The following is a 16,296-nucleotide window of genomic DNA, read 5'->3' on the forward strand; positions in this document are numbered from 1 at the left end:
TTTATTCATTATTAAACCTACTCCTGCATTACCCCTATTTGATTTTGTATTTATAACCCTGTAATCACCTGACCAAAAGTCTTGTTCCTCCTGCCACCGAACTTCACTAATTCCCACTATATCTAACTTTAACCTATCCATTTCCCTTTTTAAATTTTCTAACCTTCCTGCCCGATTAAGGGATCTGACATTCCACGCTCCGATCCGTAGAATGCCAGTTTTCTTTCTCCTGATAACGACGTCCTCTTGAGTAGTCCCCGCCCGGAGATCCGAATGGGGGACTATTTTACCTCCGGAATATTTTACCCAAGAGGACGCCATCATCATTTAATCATACAGTAAAGCTGCATGTCCTCGGGAAAAATTACGGCTGTAGTTTCCCCTTGCTTTCAGCCGTTCGCAGTACCAGCACAGCAAGGCCGTTTTGGTTAATGTTACAAGGCCAGATCAGTCAATCATCCAGACTGTTGCCCTTGCAACTACTGAAAAGGCTGCTGCCCCTCTTCAGGAACCACATGTTTGTCTGGCCTCTCAACAGATACCCCTCCGTTGTGGTTGCACCTACAGTACGGCCATCTGTATCGCTGAGGCACGCAAGCCTCCCCACCAACGGCAAGGTCCATGGTTCATTGGGTGCTTTTGATTACTACCAGAGGCTGCTTGGAAGCCCATGTGAACATACTGCATGTTATCCCCACTGTCCTCCATCCAGGCACAATGCGTGTTTCGAACAACTGTTCGCCTGGATGATGGCGTTTCGACACACAGCCATTGACAGGTGTAACAAGAAACATGATTCATCTGATCAAAAACACAGTACCTGTGAACCACAGTCCAATCTTGATGATCCCATACCCATTGCAATCATAACTGAAGATGTTGCTGGAAGCTGGGAACACACATGGGTCATCTGCTGAGGATCCCCAACTTCAGCAATGTGCACTCAACAGTGTGCTCCAAAACATATGCGGCTGCACTAGTATTGCACTCAAGCATAACATCTGCCACAGATTGTCAATTATCGTGCTACAAAGACAGGACAAGCCTATGACCTCTACATTCTGTAATAAGGTGTGGGTACACAGCACTTCGTTGCCTATTCATGGATCTACTGATCTTCAATTAATTTCCACAGAGAAACCTGACCAGCTTCACCATTTGTGGATATCTGTTCTCAGGCACTTTGCCATAACAATCTGCTCTTATCGTTTTGAAGTCCCTTATGTAAGTGAATTTTTTGTGGCCCTTATCATACTGAGAAAGATTCCCCACTTTGCTCTGATTATCTACTTCACTAAAAAGTCATGTACTCACTCTGTAATTCCAGAAGGAAGAATATTCAAGACACCCAGAATATCCTTCTTGTTACTTTCTGACGGGGTGCTAAATGTCGTTTTGACAAACAGTGATACTGTCATTCTCTTGAGACAGCTTTCTTGTGAGATTGCTGATTGTACTGTGATTGCTGAATATAATTGTAACTCCCTTACATGCAAATGAGAAAAAAATCTGCCCTTCAAGACTTGCAGCAGGAAACTCCAGGTATAATTGTTAACACATTTTTACTACTGAGATAAGGCATATACCACCAGCATTGATCAAATTTAGTGTGGGTATCTGCTTGTCATTTTGTTCGTTTCTGCCTGCATTTAATAATTTTTAGTGCACTAGACTTTTTTATATATCAGTTGAGGTTCTGCACAAGAGCGGTCCTTGTGCTTCTTTGGTGTAAACAGTTAATGATACAGCCATATTTTTGCAAATGGTTATATGCTAGATGATGTGCAAAAAGTGATAGATTAGGAAAATTACATCAGTAGGTGACAGATGGATCAGATTTCCTAGATTGCATGCATATATGTATCAGCTTTGCTGCCATGGTCTTGCAACATTTTACAATTGTCATTTGTCTTACAAAATTTCAAAGTAAGATAGACTACAATTTTTTCTGTTTGGTAAATTCGACATGCATTATATTATTTTCACACAAAATTAGAATGAATGACTGTTTAAATGTCACAAAATACTTGATTAACTTTGTATGTAGTGCTGTTTGTGGTCTGTGACACACTTAGCACCACATCACTACTCTCACAAATCTGACTGATTTTCAATATTTCATATAATTGTGCACCTAATTTAAAATGCTCAATATATGTTATAGGTTTCATACAGTAAGACAAGTATTACTGTTAGAAACTGTGTAACATGTCTTAAGATAGAGTAACTCACAGCACTGTTGTAACATTAGTTGCAAAAGGTCATTGAATCACATCAAGGGCTCATAATAGTAATTCAATTATCACAGCATATTGTTACAAAGACACAACATAAAATGATAAGAAAAAGGATCATAATTTGATAAACTCTCAAACTGTAAATGAGGGACACACACACACACACACACACACACACACACACACACACACACACACACACACACACACTACATTCATGTAGGAGATAAGTAACAGCACTTCAGACAATGATCTGTTGCTGAGCTTTCGTGCTCTTTTTCATTGAGGGTAGGTAATCAAAAAGATGACAGTGTTGTTGTCATCTCACATTCCCATGTACTTGGAGTCTTCAAATGTGTCAACACTTTTATAGTAATGAAAATAATAAATTTCTGATAATATGATGTAATTGGATAGGTAAAATATATGCTCACCAATCAGTGGCAGAAGAAATATATATCTAAAGACAAAGATGATGTGACTTACCGAACGAAAGCACTGGCAGGTCGATAGACACACAAACACACACACAAAATTCAAGCTTTCGCAACAAACTGTTGCCTCATGAGGAAAGAGGGGAAGGAGAGGGAAAGACGAAAGGATGTGGGTTTTAAGGGAGAGGGTAAGGAGTCATTCCAATCCCGGGAGCGGAAAGACTTACCTTGTGTCTGTGTATGTGTGGATGGATATGTGTGTGTGTGTGTGCGCGCGCGAGTGTATACCTGTCCTTTTTTCCTCCTAAGGTAAGTCTTTCCGCTCCCGGGATTGGAATGACTCCTTACCCTCTCCCTTAAAACCCACATCCTTTCGTCTTTCCCTCTCCTTCCCTCTTTCCTGATGAGACAACAGTTTGTTGCGAAAGCTTGAATTTTGTGTGTGTGTTTGTATTTGTTTGTGTGTCTATCAACATACCAACGCTTTTGTTTGGTAAGTCACATCATCTTTGTTTTTAGATATATTTTTCCCATGTGGAATGTTTCCCCTTTATATATAAACAAAGATGATGTAACTTACCAAACGAAAGCGCTGGCATGTCGATAGACACACAAACAGACACAAACATACACACAAAATTCAAGCTTTCCCAACAAACTGTTGCCTCATCAGGAAAGAGGGAAGGAGAGGGAAAGGCGAAAGGATGTGGGTTTTAAGGGAGAGGGTAAGGAGTCATTCCAATCCCGGGAGCGGAAAGACTTACCTTAGGGGGAAAAAAGGATGGGTATACACTCGCACACACACACATATCCATCCACACATATACAGACACAAGCAGACATATTTTGGTCTTTAAATATGTCTGCTTTTGTCTGTATATGTGTGGATGGATATGTGTGTGTGTGTGTGTGTGTGCGCGAGTGTATACCCATCCTTTTTTTCCCCCTAAGGTAAGTCTTTCCACTCCCGGGATTGGAATGACTCCTTACCCTCTCCCTTAAAACCCACATCCTTTCGTCTTTCCCTCTCCTTCCCTCTTTCCTGATGAGGCAACAGTTTGTTGCGAAAGCTTGAATTTTGTGTGTATGTTTGTTTGTGTGTCTGTCGACCTGCCAGCACTTTCATTTGGTAAGTCACATCATCTTTGTTTTTAGATATATTTTTCCTACGTGGAATGTTTCCCTCTATTATAATCATATATAAGGTTTTAGCTATGCAAGCTTACAGAGCCAGTGGTTCCTTCCTCTGGCAGAACAGTTGAAGGGGAAGGAAGAGGGGTGAAGGAAAAGGACTGGAGAGTAAAGTGGAAGAGTTCCACAAAAGTCACCCAGAACACTGGACAAGGGAGGCTTCCTTTCTCATCCTGTCTGATAAGTATCCCCTGACGTGGGGTTGTGTGTGACTTTTCTGAATTCTACCCCTTTATATAAAACTTGTTTATGGTGATACACGTATTTGCCTATGTTATTAGGTGACCCAAGAAGAGTAAGAGAATTATTATTTACCGAGAACACTCTGTGTGTAAACTCTACCTGTTACATTATAGGCCTAAATTACATAAGTTTATATTTTACAAATGTTCCTTCAAACATTTTAGCTTTTGTGAAATGTGCTTATTTAATGAGTTGACTAGCTGGATGGGTTATAATTAGTTGAAATGATAGGAAAAAAAAAGACTCAAATCTCACAAAGAAACTCTATTGTTGATAAGCATTTATTTCAAAGTGCCAGATAGTTGGCGATGTCGACTATGAAAATAATTATTGATATTGAAAAGCGCAAATTTGGAGGAATCAACAATGTGTTCATAAGGTTAGTCTGAAATCCAAAAATTCTAGTTTTGAGCCATTACTAGCAACTCTGAATAAAAATGCTCAGTCACAGCCTATGATGATATACTAGATGTGGTTGCGGAGCACTCAAGAACCAGGCAGGAAAGAAAACCATGTGATGTGCTTGGTATGATGCAAAAGTGTTGCTAATGTAATAAATTGTAAAGCACAGCAAGTAAGACTACCTACCAGCTGTTCAGTGGCAACCTCTCCCACTCTGAGAATTGGGGGAGCTCTAGTCTGCTGAACAGAGGTATGTAAGTTTTTAGACACACAACTGAATGAGAGGCATAACTTTCACACATGCAACTCTCAAATATGTCAGAAATCTGCCAATGTTACAAACAACATTTGGCAAGACTGGGCACAATTGACTTTAAGATCCCATTGTTAACTGCTTACACACTATCAAAAGCAATCCCCACTGGAATTATAGGGTTTGCAGTCAGTGCTTGGGCACACGAAGTGTGATATAATTGATAAAAGTCAATTGTAAGGTGTACACAGGGCTCACAATGGTGGAGGCACTATGATTCACACTGGGTGCGTGCCCAACAGATTTCACTGTTAGATGGAGAGGCTGTTTTTACTGGCTTCGCTGAGGGAGTATTCACAAAACGAGAGAAATTACTGATAACAAAAAGGACTGCCTCCTTACCTGAATGGTCAGCATTGATGACTTAGGCGCAGAACGACTCAGGTTTGATTCCCAATACCTCTGGATTGTTCTGAGGTAGGGAGGTCTGTAATGGGGTTTACTAAGCCTCTTGACTCAAAATTAGCAGCTGCTTGAATAAAGAAGCAGCAGCATCATCAGGATTAATCTACTGGCAATAAGGGCCTGCGGGATGACGTGCTGATCATGTGTCACGATCATACACTGAGGTGACATAAGTTGTGTAATACCTCCTAATATTGTGTCAGACCACCTTTTGCCCAGCTAAGTACAGCAATTCGACATGGCAGGGACTTAACAAGTTGTTGGAAGTCCCCTACAGAAATACTGAGCCATACTTACCCCTATAGCCATCCATAATTGTGATAGTGATGCTGGTGCAGGATTTTATGTACAAACTAACTTCTTGATTGCCCCATAAATATTCAGTGGGATTAATGTGGGTTATCTGGGTGGCCAAATCATTCACTCAAATTGTTCAGAATCTTCTTCAAACCAATAGTGAACAATTATGATCCAGTGAAATGGTGCAATGTCGTCCATAAAAATTGGGAACACGGAGTCCATGAATGGCTGCAAATGGTCTATTCTAGTCCATGGTCAGTTGTACCAGAGGACGCAGTCCATTCCATGTAAACACAGTCCACACTGTTTTGGAGTCAACCTAGGTCCATGCTTTGTGGGGCCTGAACCACACTGGAAACCTACCATCACCTGTTACCAACTGTCAATTGTGATTCAACTGACAGGCCATGGTTTTCCAGTCATCTAGGATCCAACTGATATGGTCATGAGCCCAGGAGAGGTGCTGCAGGCAATGTTGTGCTGTTAGCACAGGCACTTGTCAGTTGTCTGCTGCCATAGCCCATTAATGCCACATTTTGGCGCATTGTCCTAACAGATATGTTTGTTGTACATTTCACACTGATTTCTGCAGTTATTTCATGCAGTGCACACTACTATCACTATCCGTATATGTTCATTTTGTTGTTCCATGACTGTTGTCACCTCAGTGGAGATTATTTGCTGCTCCTTCTTTGAAGGCAGCAGTCGGAATATACCTAATGCCTGAGTGGTGTTCACATTTTACTACAACTAAAATTACAGTAAGTGCATGAGTGGCAAAGAGATTGGGACAGTAGCACAACAGATCGCAGTGTAGATGACAGATTTCCAAACATGAAGGAGAATGTGCTTATGAGCCATATAGGTCCATCTACGTGTACGTTTCACTGTGTGACAGACCATACACCATACCCAGAATATTTACATGTTGCGCCATAGATACAACAGACTATATACTACAAGGGCACCTTGATTGTGAAATTTTGCAGACTCAAATAACAGGCATTGGAAGACTAAGTGACAATGTTTGAGAGAAATGGCACTTGTGAACAAAGTGGCAAATCGAGTATCTGGGGCACAATTAAGGAAATATTTACAAAATAAATGCACTGTTAGAGAAAACCACATTTTATGTGATGGTGCTGAAGTAAATACTGTGACCGCAGTGAATATTATTGAGCATTCACCGATGTCAGAATTCATTGCTACGTAGAGGATGATCAGATGCAGTGGATATGTGGTCAACAACATGGCAGCTATGGCAGATTCAGCAGACTGAATGAGAACTTATTGGTGACTTACGTGGTTTCCTAGCTAGAGCCGGCTGCTGGTGTATTGGATCCAGTAGGTCTTACTGGTTGACTCTACTGGGACTGTGGACAACAGTGTTACATCACCTTTGGCTACATCTCAGGGCTGATGCATGATAGATTTGATTGTTTTGGTTTCCTGCAACTTCGGTTCTAGATATTTTGCTCGTTGTCTCTTGCGATCAGGGGCTCACTTGCGTAGACAAAAGCGTAGGTCATAGGTGTAGAATTCTGCAAGAGTGGTTTCTTGAAGAATATAACTTTTTTAGCCCTGGGTGTCGCAGTGGTTAAGATCAGGAACTGCCAGTATGCCATCTGTGTAGATTACTGACAAATGTGTTACCATGGTGTATTTTGGGTAGGTTTTCATTGTTTCTTTTATATTTAATTTAATCAGTTATTGTAAATGCTTTAACTACATTACCTAACAGGAAGTGAATTTTTAATCAAAGGTGAAAACAATTTTCTGTAGCTATAGGGAAATAAGACCCACATTAGAATCTAGGTGAAGGGTACTGAGATTGTAAGCAGTAATAAATAAATATCCAAAAATATAAATCTTGAAACACACAAGAAATGAAAAGCCATGTCTGGAGCATGGCTCTGTATCGATTGAAATCCTGAGCAATGAGGCAAACGGAAATAAGCTTTCTAAATATAATATTACTGGAGACTGTTGAAGATCGGATGAGTTGACTGAATAGGCGAGGAAGATTTCCAGCAAAGACTCAATGAAGAAAATTACCTATTGAATAATATAATGAATAAAAGAGACAAAATAGTATGGCACATAATGTGGCATGAGTTGCAGCTGGAAAGTGTTATTGGAGGGATGGCAGAAGGGAACAATTACATGACTATACAGTGTAGATCAGAAATGATACAACATGCTGCTGTCATGCTGAAATGAAGATGACTGAAGAACTGCACCTAACCACCCTTAGGATTGACAACCAGAACAAAAGATGTAGTGAAATAGGTTACAGTACCAGCAAAGAGATTGGAGCTATGCTGATGATGTTGGAGATATTATTTTAAACTGATCTTCATGTACTTCATTAACTGTGCCAGGGTTTTAATTGCCCAGTGCTCAATTTTTATAGATATTTTAGTAATTCTTTTTTCCAATAAGTATGCCTAGGATCTGTTCTGCTAGTGACTAAAGAGGAATCTTACTGTGGCTAAGTAGACAACCAAAAGACACGTCTTTACTTCGGCTTTAATTTTGGGGTTACATCAAGTATTAGTTTTCCAGTACAACAATATTTCAACCTGCCATCAAAAATTGGTGTGTGTGACATACTGTTTCCTTGTTTGGGGAACATGTCTTCTTTATCAAGTAAGTAACAAAAGACATTAATTGAAATGTGTTTGGTTATCAGAAAGGCAACATGTGAAATCTTCAGTAACTACCCTAGACAAATATTGTCATAGAACCTGCCAGGAACCCCAAGAAATTTTGGCCCTACATTAACCGTGTTATTGTTGTGAAAAACACTGCCCATACACTTATGACACAGCATTTAATATAAAATTTGAAAATGAAGCATGAAATTTTGAATTCTGGCTTCAAATCTTCCCTTACGAAGAAAAAACAAACCATGTTTCTATATTCATAGTTGTGTAGCTGCTGAGATGAGTTTCAAAGAAATCACTACTAGTTGTGTATCTAAAAACACAGATGATGTGACTTACCAAACGAAAGTGCTGGCAGGTCGATAGACACACAAACAAACACAAACATACACACGAAATTCAAGCTTTCGCAACAAAGTGTTGCCTCATCAGGAAAGAGGGAAGGAGAGGGAAAGACGAAAGGATGTGGGTTTTAAGGGAGAGGGTGAGGAGTCATTCCAGTCACGGGAGCGGAAAGACTTACCTTAGGGGGAAAAAAGGACAGGTATACATGCGCGCGCGCGCGCCCACACACACACACACACACACACACACACACACACACACACACACACACACACACACGCAGCCATTTGTAAAGGCCTAAAACCCACATCCTTTCGTCTTTCCCTCTCCTTCCCTCTTTCCTGATGAGGCAACAGTTTGTTGCAAAAGCTTGAATTTCGTGTGTACGTTTGTGTTTGTTTGTGTGTCTATCGACCTGCCAGCACTTTCGTTCGGTAAGTCACATCATCTGTGTTTTTAGATATATTTTTCCCACGTGGAATGTTTCCCTCTATTATATTCACTACTAGTTGTGTTTGAAAAGCAGCTTAAATACACAAAACTTAATAATGTATCTCAGCCCAATTGAATTCTACCAAGCTTTGTAGGGGTTGTTAGATAACTGACTACACTCTCGACCTTAATTTACTGCAGGTCCCTTGAGCAGAGAGGTGGTCCCCATGACTGGGAAAAAATACAGGTCAAAGTAGAACTGATCCAGAGAAGTACATTCCTATATCACTTACATTTGGTGGTAGCATAATCCTAGAACATATTCAGATTTTAAACATTATGACTACCTGGACGTTTCCCACGTAAATCAGCATAGGTTCCCAAAACATTGCTCATATGAAACTCAATGCACTGTTTTCACAGATTATATCCACAGTTCCGAGAATAGCAGAAACCAGGCTGATATGGCTGTTTGTGGACTTTTGATCCAGTATTACATAGGTGCTTTCTAAAGAAATTATGTTTCTGCAGGATATCTAATCAGGTTTTTGATAGGATTGAAAACCCCCTAACATTATCCTGGATGGAAAGTCATCTACAGTTGGATATGTCCCAGAGTAACTGCTATTCCTGTTACACATTAATGACTTAGCAAGCAGTATTAGTTGCAGTCTCAGGCTTATTACAGAATTCAGTCTGTGAAGAAATTCTGTCTGATAAGAGTAGCAGTAATGTGCCAATAACTCTCAACAAAACATTAGTCTTGTGGAACTACCGGCAACTGGTACTTAACTCTCGAGCAGCGTGCCTTTCTACAAAGTGTGCCACTCACAAATAACTTTGTTTTGTACCGTTTCCTGTTGTTTCACAATTTTGAGCCCGTATCTATTTCTTTATTATTGCTTCAGCTAACACAGTGTTGTCGTACATCCAAGTGAGCAGCCACAATATAAAAAATCCGCAAAATAGATGAGAAAAAATTTACAATTGGTGCAAGAAAATGACCCAGGTTATGAGCTAGCAGCACAGTTATTTATGAGATAGTTAGTAATCAAATAAATGAATGGCAGAAATCTGATGCAACTGTGCTATTTGATGCATCAGGTGGGTCATTTCTATGGGGTAACACTTGTGTATGGCAATAGAGGGATTCAATGCAAAGTTTATTTTATTACTATCTTAATTAAACAGTGATTTAGCACACACAATGTTAGTTTACTTTATTGCTGATTAATTAAACTAAGAGTAAACTGTAATCTTGTTCATACACCTTTACCTTGGTAACGTAAAGGTATTCTTTGTATATGTATGAAGTGCGCCGCACACCTGCCAGTGTTATGAAAAATGGCATGCCTGATCAAGGGTTAATTGAGAAGTCCACCTTCATAGATCAGTATGTCTGAGTGCTGCGCAGAGGAACTTGGTTTGATTCGCAGTACTGCCAAGGACTTTTTCCTTTGGGGGAGGACTGGATGGGGTGCACAAACACTTGTGAAGCCGACTGAGGAGCTACTTGAGTGAGAAGAAGTGGCTAATGATGGCCACTATAATGATGTGTTGACCTTGTGGCTCTCTATAGCACATCTGAATGATGCCACTGACAAGGATGATACAGCGAACAGTTGATACTGAATAGCTAGTAGATGCAGGTTTACTTAACTGAGAAATTCATGTTGGACATTTCATGAGATATTATAGTGTGAGGGTTAATTGGTCACAACTACATTCATACAAATATTTTGTAGTAATAGTGTATAGAGATTTGAAATGCGATGACCACATAGTTCAATTGTGGGTAAAGCAATTGGCAGGCTACAATTTGTCAGCAAGATATTGAAAAACTGCAGCTTGTTTACAAAGAGACTGGATACAAAACACTTGTATTACCCATACTTCAATACTGCTCTAGTGTATGACGTGTATATCTGATTAGACTGACAGGGGACACAACGAAGGGTGGTGTACGTGCTCACAGGCATATCTGACTGGTGATAGAGAGTAACAGAATATTGAAAAATCTTAATTTGCAGGCACTCGAAGAAATATGCTATACACCTTGCAAAAAAAGTATAGCAAACTTCAAGAATAATCTTTCACAGCAGAAACTATGAAGATTTTTCATCTACATATGTATCTATGCATAAAGATCATACAGATGAAATAGGCAAATAAACAGCTCAAGACAGGTATGCAAGCAGTCATTTTTTACATGCTTCATCCACGAATGAAACAAAAGACAGCTTGATAAATGATACAATAAAAAGTACCTCTGCTGGGTAGGCTTTCTTCTTGGGAATAAATTTGAAATACATTAGACATGATGTCATACTGCTGCAGCTGTGAGGTAAATCATAGATCTGCTCGGTGTATCCGGATAAACACTGAAGTCAACAATGTAGGAAAAGAGAGATTGCTACTTTTCGTAAAGATGACACCTTAAGTTGCAGACAGGCACAATTAAAAGACTTTTACACGTAAGTTTTCAACCACAGCCTTCGCCAGAAAAAGAAGCACACAACGTTAATTCACACAAGCAAGCACACCTCGTGTGCACACATGACCGCCAGCTTGGATCAGGGGAAGTCTTCTGAATAGGGCCCTCCCTCCAGTTGCCACTGATACTACCATAGAATCTGAAATGCAGCCCAGGCAGAACAAATGGAGGGGTCAACCGTTTTTATAGTGGAGCTGGTTAACTGATGATTTATTTGTAGCTGCTGCATTGTTCACTCTCTCTGCTTCTCTGGTCTTTGATGGAAGGCAGTGGAGACACATTGACACTGTGTGTTCTAATACACTTTGTGTCACACAGGGAGGCAGGTGCATTAAAGTTAATATAGATTCAAGGATTCTTCAAGAGAAAGTTATTTACTTGAGAATATTCTTACATTTGTCATTGGAAAAAAAAATATTTTTATATACATCAAAACTACTGAAATTTGATGCATTGCAGTCTTTTTAAAAAGAAAGGAGCCAAAAACAAGCTATATGTAGCTTTTGTGGCTGGTCCTATGCCATGGGTGAAGAAATGCCTAATCACTACACTCATTTTAAAACAATGCCCCCAAAAATTATTGTAATGATGAAGGAGAAAAAACTGGAAGAGTTGAAGTAGTGGATATGTTGGGCTGTGTCAGCTCAATACACACAGCTAAAGAAGTCATCTGGACTGGCCTAACACAGCTGCAACATTTCCACTGTTGCAGAAAATGAAACACTGCACAAAACTCCATTTTGTCAATGGGCTGCACCATTTTGCTTTGTGTACTCTAGGTCAAGGGTGCACAGACTTGCTGGTAATGTGGGCCACAAACCCGTCACTGTGCCTGCATGGGGCATAGGGACTGAAACACACACACAGAGAGAGAGAGAGAGAGAGAGAGAGAGAGAGAGGGGGGGGGGGGGCGTGAGCAGCGGGCCACATGCAGCCCGGGGCTGGTGCATTCCTGCACTAGCGGATGCTACAGTAATGTGGTGTGGCAATTTTGATGTGTATCAGAACTGAAGACATGTGTCTACAACAAACAAAATAAATTATGTAAGTTGGTAATCAAAATTTTATGACTACCCTTGTATTTGTTTCTTTTCCCTTGGCTCTTAGTAATTCTCAACATGTGTTTCTCCATTGCCCACAGAACTTCTCAATACTTTTGGCGTTAACAATGCAAAAGTTCAAGTTGATTGTACAATTTGTATTCACCTACACATGATGGCAGGTTAATATTGGAAACTATTTTGTTCACCAAAACAACTCAGGACTTTTTATTCTTATATTTATTGCATTTGTAATATATTCAGTTGTTATAAACTATCCCAGATACGAGATTTCATCAATTGGTTCTGTGAAGTCATAGTGCATTTCTACAGTATAATATGATCTTAAATTCTTATTGTGTGTCACATGAAATACCTAATTTTACTTTATCACTTGTGTAATTTCCTTTCCGCAGAAATTGTTGACAAATGACTTCATTTGCAAAAACAATATTACGTTACTACACACTGCATTCAGGAAGATTGGCTATAACATTTTGTGGCTGCCAAGCACAAGACAGAGCAATAACCAAAATTGTTAAGCAGAGTTCACTTGTAAACAGAAGATTTTATAGTAATGAAGAGAAAAAGAAGTCGTCACTTACTATCAAGAGGAAAGATGAAGTTGGAGCACCAAAAACACTTGAAAATGGTTTGTATACATTATTTAATTTTAGGAAAAACAACTGTAGGGTAAAATGATGGAAGCTTACTGTTTCATTATTAAGTCATTGTGCATCCCGTTTTTTAATTGTTTACGTCTCTCTTGGGTTTAGTTCATATTAACCACGAGTGATAATAGATGAGGTTACACATTATTTATCACACGCTTGATTCATGAATGAATTGTTTCATAACTTTTTCTCTTTTAACAACAATTTTGTCTGTATAGTCACATTAATAATTATTATTTAGGATACTGCTGGAGAGTATTCTGTAACCTACCTTAGTAGTCATGGTCATATGCTGTGCTTATTACTGATGCTTTCCAGGACTGTCAATTTTATGGTCATTTATGTGTATATTTTTTCTCTCAATATAAAGCCAAACAATGATCTTTTTTTTTTTAAAAAAAAAAAAAAAAAAAAAGAAATGGTAAATGTAATCTGAGTGAAGTAGGATGGATGGTGTTGGCAAATCATCAATGGATGATGACAAGTGACACCAACACACAGAATTTGTAGCATCAAAGTCAAATAATAAATTTAGAGAATGGAGTAAAAACAAAATAAAATACATTTATTAATCAATGAATATAACAGCTACAAACACCACATTTTGTCTAGGGACTCTCATACCATTTTTGAGAGCAATTCTCCTCTCAGTCTACTGCATTGTTAACTGAGAGTGTATCCTGCTTGTGAGATCAGTCATTCAGAAGCTGATAATGTGACTAAACAGCTCATATATTTAAGTGCAATTTTTTGTTGCTCTCGATAGGCAGTGTTACCAATGAAGTGATTCCATACTTCTATTGGATCTATTTTAAGATCTAGAAGGTGATCTGTCAGTTAAAAACTGGACTGTGATGATAGGCCTGTTCCTGTTCCACTTAGAAAATTATTCTTTTTGGTGCTATCTTATAATGTTTACGCTATGAATCAAATATGGTTTCTCTGTTTCCCTGCTGTGTATCAACATGTTGACCATCCTCACTTAGAGTTGTCTCAACAGCTGCGAGCAAATTCTTGTTGGTTTTGATTGCCTTCAAACATCCTAAAGCATTTTGAAATTGTATGTTCTTGAATCTAGGCTCAAGCACTGTTGATATGACTAATATTTTAACATGTACAGTTGGTAGCAATCACATTTTCATTTGTGTAATGATGTTACTCTTCAGATTCTCTTCAGTGTCTGTATTGTTTGTATGCCAGATGTTTCACTTACCTGTTATTGGGTTTACTTTACTGTGTGAAACACATTTTTTTCCACAAATTCCACAAGTAGACACTTCCACAGGTTTTAAATGCCACAACCATCTGCCAGTTTACAGTTTCCGCAGCCATTAGCACAGGTGGTGCACTAGCATGGCAAGTCTTAACATTCTTAATCACTAGGTATGACTGCAAAAATCTTTCAATAATATACAACGTTGAATTCCATCTAGTGTTTACTTCTTGAGTTAATTTGATGTCTGATTTTTTTTTTTTTTTTTGCTCATTACATGCTACTGCACTATGTTTAAACCACATTTCAATCCTTTTCCCAGCATCAATCAGCTCTGGCAGTAGAATTTTTTGCTACCAAATTGAGCATATGTGCGAAAGATGATGGTATGACTTTTTCTTGCATATTCTATTTATACTCCTCTAACCACAGCACTGATTTCTTCATAAGATACGTTTAAAAATATATTAATTTAAATGATGAAAAAAATTACTGACAGTATTAACAAGCCAACGTCGAAGGTTGATATATTGTCTTTAACATCCATGTTACGTTGTTTCAAAGAGTTTGGTATCGATATTGAAACAGTAATTTTTAAACTCCTAACATTGATATTTTGTAAGTATTGATAATCATTGCTCATCCCTAGACTGTGGTGTCTACTCATTATATTCAATAGTGTGTGTGTGTGTGTTATGTGTAAATGAGTTTGCCACTACTTTTATGTGATAGGATTTTGTATTTATTTTGTTATGCTGTACAGATACCAACAGAATTTGCATTGTTGTTACTTGTTTCTTACACCTTTCATTTAACTTTTGAATTTGCGTATTATGCACATTTTAATTTATTGTAATTTTAATAATTTACTTTATTGCAGTGAAAGAAGCAACAAAAACTGTTTCCTATATGGGAATCATTCTTGCTGGTTTGGGATTAACAGGTGTCATGTTTTATACAGTGTTCAAGGAATTATTTTCTAGTAAAAGCCCAAATAGTGTTTACTCAAAAACTTTAGAGAGATGTATTGAAGATCCTCGTATTATAAATGCTCTTGGTGAACCAATTAAGGGTTTCGGCGAACAAACAAGAAGAGGCAGAAGACGACATGTCAGGTAGGACAAATGTTTTAAAACTGTTTAGTCCATATAAGCATTACCACATTCATAAAATTATTTGTGAGAGGCAGCATTCTGTCATTCACCAGCCATGTCTAAGAATATGAAAAGCAAAAACAAGAGGCAATGGTTTGGAGGAACAAACAGAGAAAAAACATTCAGAATGGGTAACAGGAGACAAATGACTGAACTTGATACATCATCATGAATCATTCAAAGGTTACCATAAAAATTTTATTGACCAACTACAAATCATTACCTTTTTTGTGTCTGTTTTTCATATGTTTTGCACTTAATGCTTCCCTTTCCTTACATGGATTTGTTTGATTTTTAAAAATGAACATCCACTCTTTACTTAAACTTTCCTCAATTGTCTGCTTATTTAATTGCAGCCACCTGTTCTACGAACGAGATGGAATCAACCACCTAAGAATGAAATTTTATATTCAAGGCAGCATGAGACGTGGAACAGTGCACTTAGAAATGAGAGAGGTAATTGCATGGTATTATTTTCTTACGTCTGTTCTAATGATTTTTCCCCCTTTGGAACTCTGCACAGTTTTTATTGTCTGACTATCCAGAGTAATTAGTTAGCACCTTAACTTTACAGATATTTTACTGTTTATTGAGTAGGCAAGGCAAATTTTGCTTACCTACTAGGGGAACACTGAATCTAATCTCAGAGAACCTGAACACAGACTGTCAGTTTACTAGCACAAACAGGAAGCTGTTCTTTGAATCTGAATCAGGACTGATTAGCGGCAAGAGTACATCTAAATAGCAGTGATA

The 16,296-nt window shown here is 38.5% G+C and overlaps 1 protein-coding gene across 4 annotated transcripts in view; it reads left to right on the forward strand.

Moving 5' to 3' along the window:
• LOC126237054 (mitochondrial import inner membrane translocase subunit Tim21) overlaps positions 1–16,296 on the forward strand; it is a 50,478-nt gene that overhangs the window by 19,855 nt on the left and 14,327 nt on the right. For 3 of the 4 annotated variants that reach the window (XM_049946832.1, XM_049946830.1, XM_049946831.1), the window contains 3 exons: positions 12,919–13,154; positions 15,270–15,504; positions 15,900–15,999. In XM_049946832.1, coding sequence (XP_049802789.1) covers positions 12,932–13,154; positions 15,270–15,504; positions 15,900–15,999 — 558 coding nt within the window. In that variant the 5' untranslated portion in view covers positions 12,919–12,931. Of the gene's footprint in view, positions 1–1,136; positions 1,225–12,918; positions 13,155–15,269; positions 15,505–15,899; positions 16,000–16,296 lie in introns of those variants that run through there. The other variant, XM_049946833.1, reaches the window with a different exon arrangement.

This window comes from Schistocerca nitens, chromosome 2 (assembly GCF_023898315.1).
Source record: "Schistocerca nitens isolate TAMUIC-IGC-003100 chromosome 2, iqSchNite1.1, whole genome shotgun sequence".
NCBI lineage: Eukaryota > Metazoa > Arthropoda > Insecta > Orthoptera > Acrididae > Schistocerca > Schistocerca nitens.